The sequence below is a fragment of the Durio zibethinus genome, chromosome 2, assembly GCF_047325235.1.
Source record: "Durio zibethinus cultivar Kanyao isolate XHJ-2024 chromosome 2, ASM4732523v1, whole genome shotgun sequence".
Classification (NCBI taxonomy): domain Eukaryota; kingdom Viridiplantae; phylum Streptophyta; class Magnoliopsida; order Malvales; family Malvaceae; genus Durio; species Durio zibethinus.
The window spans coordinates 2,639,853-2,645,991 of record NC_143163.1 but is presented as its reverse complement, the minus strand read 5'-3'; the positions used below and the strand labels follow the sequence as shown (position 1 = coordinate 2,645,991).

The 6,139-nt window shown below is 35.5% G+C and overlaps 1 protein-coding gene across 1 annotated transcript; it reads left to right on the top strand.

Moving 5' to 3' along the window:
- Window positions 1-1,914: 1,914 nt before the first annotated feature.
- LOC111308231 (uncharacterized) lies at window positions 1,915-5,256 on the top strand. The gene has a single exon (XM_022906545.2). The coding sequence runs from the start codon at window positions 2,423-2,425 to the stop codon at window positions 4,406-4,408; it is 1,986 nt and encodes a 661-aa protein (XP_022762280.1). The 5' UTR covers window positions 1,915-2,422; the 3' UTR covers window positions 4,409-5,256.
- Window positions 5,257-6,139: the final 883 nt, after the last annotated feature.

Sequence of the window (6,139 nt, the reverse complement as noted above, 5' to 3'; positions counted from 1 at the left end):
CTATTTTTACTCATTTTGGGTTGTTTTCTTCTCATTTTCTGCCCAAGTTTAAGTCAGTCGTGGTCAATTTTCATTTTTTTTTCTTTCATTTTTGTAATTTTTAAATTAGCTTTCTTGCATTTTGGGTCAAATCCTTAAACTTTATGTCTAATTTATTAGGTTAAATCCCTAAACTTTTTGTCTAATTTGTTGCATTTCTGTCGTCGTTCAAGCTCCATTTCAACATTGACAATTTTTTGTGTTTGGCTGTTCTTTTTTTTTTATCAATTTATTTTGTTATTACAATTTTGAGTTTAATTTTATTTTATTGATGAAAAAAATTCAAGATAGAACAGAAAGAGAAAGAAATAGGATTTTTCTATAAAAAACTTGAAATTAAACATTGAATTTAGTTACAAACATGAATTAGTTTTTTTTTTCAACAGAATATTTTGAAAATTACTAAAAAATTGTTACTTGTTAACATGAATTTGTTGATTTATTCAAGATATCCTTAGGAAACCATTCTGAAATAGTCTATTATGTTTTTTTTAATCTCATCTCGGCATTTATTTTATTTATTTTTTTCGATTATAATGTTTGATGAAAAGACTTAATCTTACTTGAAATGATTCGTTCTATATGAAAACCATCAACAACCGAAGATAGAGAATAAAAAAAAAAAAGATATCTATAGTCATTTGTTAATACTGCAAGGTAAAGTATTTGTCATATATTTAATCTTCCTCTGTGACATTGTAAGTTTCTAGATGTGTGAATATTTTTGTATAAATTTTTTGTTGATGTTATCTTTGTTCTTTTTAGATTTTTTATTAATATACTAAAATAATTTGAATGTTATTGCATGTATTAATCTTTGTGTTTCATTCGTATTTGAACAAATTATATATTTATAATATTCAGTTTATGAATTTAAGTTCGTTTTTATTTCTTTTAATATTTTTTATTTAATGATAATAATTAATATTAAAAAAATTAAAAAATAAATTTATTAATTTAGCGGTTTTTGTGCCTAAAAATGTTGCTAAATGCCAAAATATAACGACGCTTTCTACTATAAATACTGTTAAATTTAGTGACATGTTTTACTATAAACGTCGCTAAATTTAGCGATATTTTATAATAAAAATGTCACTTTTTTAAAAACATCATTATTTTTTTCGATGTAGGTATAAACAACACTTTTAATGACATTTATAAATACTACTAAACGTAAAAAAAAACGTTGCTAAAAACTTAATCCCCTATAATGAATGTATCGTATGCTTGCATTTGTTACTCGATGGCAAATGGATTGGTTAAGATTATATTGATTCATATTGTTTCAAATTTTAGTTATTTTAACTTTAAGTTTGAATCTTTTTGAACTCATTTAAATTTGGGTGGAATTCATTAATAAGTTATATTAAGTGGGTTTAAAATTAAAATTTTAATATTTATAAATTTTTTAATATTTAAATTATGATTCTTTTATCAAAAAAATTAATTTTCATTAATCATATGGAAGGAACAATGAAAATTTTTTTGAAGAAATAAAATTATATATATTTTTTGTCAAAAGGATAAAATGAATTTAAATTCGAAAATTAGTTTTAAAAAGCTTGAATCCAAATTTGATCAATTTCGGTTTGGAAAAATAAATTATGCTTAATACCAAACTAATTTTCTAGTTGAAGAAAAATTAATTTGGCAAACGTCAATACTTGAATTGGTTTCCACATTCCTTTAGAGGAGCGTGTTTTTAACTTCTATAAAACTATTTGAGTCGTTTTAACAACATTTTATTTTTGTCCGCATAGTGGTGGAGCGTGAGTGTCACAGAGTATAAAACGCGCTTTGAACTTTTTTAAAAACTTTCATATTCATATTACCAGAGTTTTGTAATAATTTATGGACCAACCAATTCAATTCCTATATATAACGCAAGAAGAGTGGTGGTTTTATTTTTGGACATTGGGAGAAAATCTCGCTTGACCGTTACAAAACTCTCCGTCTCTATACCCCTCTCCCTCTTTTCATTCATTGGCGGCGCCACCAATCCTTCTCGGCCACCGCCACTGCCTCCACGACGGAAAACCAGGCAATTCTAATGCCAAGAACCTCATCCTTCACAGAAATTCCTTGCACATCTTTAATTTAACCCCAAGTTTTTTCCGGTTCTGGTTTTGCATTTTCTTTTTCCAGGGTCCAAGACTCAAAAACAATAGAAATTCTCCATATATAGAAGCATCTATCTCTCTCTCTCTTCATTCGTCAAAATCTGACCCTTTTTATATGGAAAGTGGGAATAAATAATTCACCGTTTGGGGCCAAACCTTTGTCTCTTACCCTTCTTTTACTCTTCCTCCGGAAAGGATCGTTGTCATAATTTGATTTTGTCATTTGAAAGGTCCTTGCTTTTGTTTCCGGGTCCGCTTAGGCCATGGCGGACATTGTGAAACAGATCCTGGCAAGGCCAATACAAGTGGCAGACCAGGTGACCAAGGCCGCGGATGAAGCACAATCTTTCAAACAAGACTGTCAAGAGCTTAAAGCCAAGACCGAGAAGCTATCAGGCCTCCTTCGTCAAGCTGCACGTGCGAGCAACGACCTTTACGAACGCCCAACACGCAGAATCATCGATGATACTGAACAAGTCCTGGACAAGGCCCTAGCTCTTGTCATCAAATGCCGTGCAACTGGTCTCATGAAACGAGTTTTCACCATTATCCCTGCGGCAGCCTTTAGGAAAATATCAATGCAACTCGAGAATTCTATAGGAGATGTTTCATGGCTCTTACGCGTGTCAGCCTCGGCTGATGATCGTGATGATGAATATCTCGGTCTTCCTCCCATTGCAGCCAACGAACCGATATTGTGTCTTATATGGGAACAGATTGCAATTCTTTACACAGGTTCATTAGATGAACGATCCGATGCTTCTGCTTCGTTGGTTTCTTTGGCTCGGGACAATGATCGATATGGTAAGCTAATCATAGAGGAAGGAGGTGTCCCTCCTTTATTGAAGTTGGCAAAGGAGGGGAAACCGGAAGGTCAGGAGAATGCAGCAAGAGCAATTGGGTTGCTGGGACGTGACCCGGAAAGTGTGGAACAGATTTTGAATGCAAGCGCTTGCTCGGTGTTCGCGAAAATCCTCAAAGATGGTAACATGAAGGTTCAATCTGTGGTGGCTTGGGCAGTATCAGAATTGGCTGCGCATCACCCCAAATGCCAGGACCATTTTTCACAGAACAATATAATTCGGTGTCTCGTCAGTCATCTCGCCTTTGAGACCGTTCAAGAACATAGTAAGTATACCATTGTGAGTAAGGAAACAATGTCTATTCATTCAGTTGTTATGGCTAGTAATACTCCAGAGCAAACTAATAAAAAGGAGCACGAAGATGAAGATAAGCTACGTAACAATAAGAATATAGCTCACCCTATGGCGAATCAAACACCTAGCCATATGCATAACGTGGTTACTAATACTATGGTTATGAGAAGCCAGACTCCGGACAGTTCTAAGACAACGCAACCAAACAACTCTTCTACAAATCACCACCATGTTAACCATCCCAAAGGCAACCAGCAAACTGCCAAGTCACACCAGCACCATCCACAACATGTTTCATTATCTGGAACTAGCATTAAGGGAAGGGAATTTGAAGACCCAGTCACAAAAGCACAAATGAAGGCAATGGCAGCAAGAGCTCTCTGGCAGCTTTGCAAAGGAAATCTTGGTATATGTCGTACCATAACGGAATCAAGAGCTCTATTGTGCTTTGCAATTTTGTTAGAGAAGGGCGCCGATGATGTACAGTCCTATTCAGCCTTGGCATTAATGGAAATCACAAGTGTGGCTGAGCAAAATGCTGAATTGAGACGCTCCTCTTTCAAGCCTACTTCCCCTGCTGCCAAAGCTGTTGTGGAACAGTTACTCAAAATCATAGAAAAGGCAGACTCAGACCTCCTCGTGCCTTGCATCAAAGCCATTGGAAACTTGGCCAGGACTTTCCGAGCAACTGAAACAGGGATAATTGGGCCATTGGTGAAATTGCTTGATGAAAGGGACGCAGATATTTCTATGGAGGCTGCCATTGCACTTAACAAGTTCGCCACACCTGAAAACTACCTCCATGCCACTCACTCAAAAGCCATTATCAATGCAGGAGGCGCCAAGCATTTAATTCAGTTGGTTTACTTCGGTGAACAAATGGTTCAGTTTCCTTCTTTGGCCCTGCTTTGTTACATTGCGCACAATGTTCCTGACAGTGAGACCCTTGCACAAGAAGAGGTGCTTATAGTACTCGAGTGGGCATCCAAGCAAGCCCATCTATCTGAAGATCCTCATATTGCTGATTTATTACCAGAAGCCAAAAGTAGATTGGAACTCTATCAATCAAGGGGTTCCAGAGGATTTCATTAACTTTATCGTTTTGGGTAAGAATATTTTCTGAAGTAGTTCAGTTTTGTAAGTTGTATTCACCCACCCTGATGAACTGTATATAAATTAGCATTGATGTCAACACTGTTATGGACTTATGTAGTCGTGTAGGAGACACTTATGGCTAATAGGAGCTATAGCTCATGCTTCTCACCTTTACTCTCTTCTTTTTCTCCTTTTTAGTCTCGTCTGTTATCTTTGCTGCTGGCAGCGCCTATCATCCATTATCTGCTTGGAACTGGCTTTGAAATCTTGCCATTGGCATTGTTTGCTGGTAGCTCTTATAGTTTATACTATCATTGCTCTTTAAAAAGTGTGGTTGGCAAACCCTGCCTAGGTCATAAGACTCGTATACATCAATCTCAGGCCAAATTTTGGACAGCTGAGAATTCTAAAAATTTGGCATGTATTCTTAGTCTCAAATTCGTTATTTCATGGTAGTCCGATTTAGTTTTTTTTTTTTTTTTTTGGCCAAATTTGATGGTGGCAGTGAATGATTTGTAGAATTTAAGTCATTAATGAAGCACATTTTAAATGATGGTATAGTTTAATTGAAACAATTTCAAAAGCTGCTTTTATTGCCTCATATTTTTCTTTATCTGACTATTAACATCACACTGTTCATGAACATAAGAAGTATTCCTTCTTTTTTTTTTTAAGCTCTATTCCCTTTTATGAATTTTGAAATTGAAATTTGTTTGTTTAAACACTGGGCACAGGACATTCAATTATTGAATCTGTGTCGGTTCACTTTAGAACCTGTTCGGTTCAGATATAAAGAGGGTTTCCATTTTGAGGAACTGCTATTTAGTCAACGAACAGAGCATACAAGCCAAATTTGTAAATCACTTTGCTTTGAATTTGTGCATGAAAAAAAAAAAAAAAGTGTGGCGTGCCGAGCCAATGTTGGATTAATTTTTGACAAACACTAGTCCTTCCTACATTTTCATGTGAGACAAAAATTCATGATGATTACTGGACAACTTTACATATAAATGATAATGAAAGAACTTGGACACCACCATTTCCTCGTGCATATCCAAACAAAGTTCCTGTTTTCTGCTTTTGGAGTTTGGTTTTGATTAGATAGATGAAGCTTGCTTGATGCTTGGTTGCTTGCTTTTCGATAAGTCTAACCGGATAACACATTCGAAGAATTTTCTTCATCACAACTGTTCACGAGTAAGAATTACATTCAAATGACGTAAACCTCTCAGGCTCTGGGTGAGTTTTCTGGCACATGAATTGATGGTTAAGCTGTACATTTTAATAAGGCCCAACTTGGAGTCGAGTCTCAATAAAAAAAAAAAAAAAAAACTTGAAGAAAAAGTGGGTTGGGCAAAAGACTGAAACAGTACGGCAAACACGGTTATAAAACATCTGGGCTTTTTGGGTGCCAATGTCCATGTATGATGTTTCTGAGCCTAAGCTTTGAACTGATCTAGTAATGATTTCGTTCCTGATACAACATCTGGTTACGAATTTCGTTCTATTATGCAACAACCTTTCCTACTGTGAAGGACCTGACTGATTTGGTGGGTTGTGGAAAATGAAACTTTGAATTGGAAAAGTGGAAAAGGAAAGGGGTTGAGCAAGGAAGGAACAAAGGCAGGAGCGAAGGAAGAACAAAAATGCATCCCGACTGCGTTCAGGCTGCGCTGTTGTTGTCCGGATCAATGACATATAGTACGTTATTTTATCACATGATTGATG

Coding starts and splice junctions, on each gene's coding strand:
- LOC111308231 (XM_022906545.2), top strand. CDS start 2,423: ATGGCGGACATTGTGAAACAGATCCTGGCAAGGCCAATACAAGTGGCA.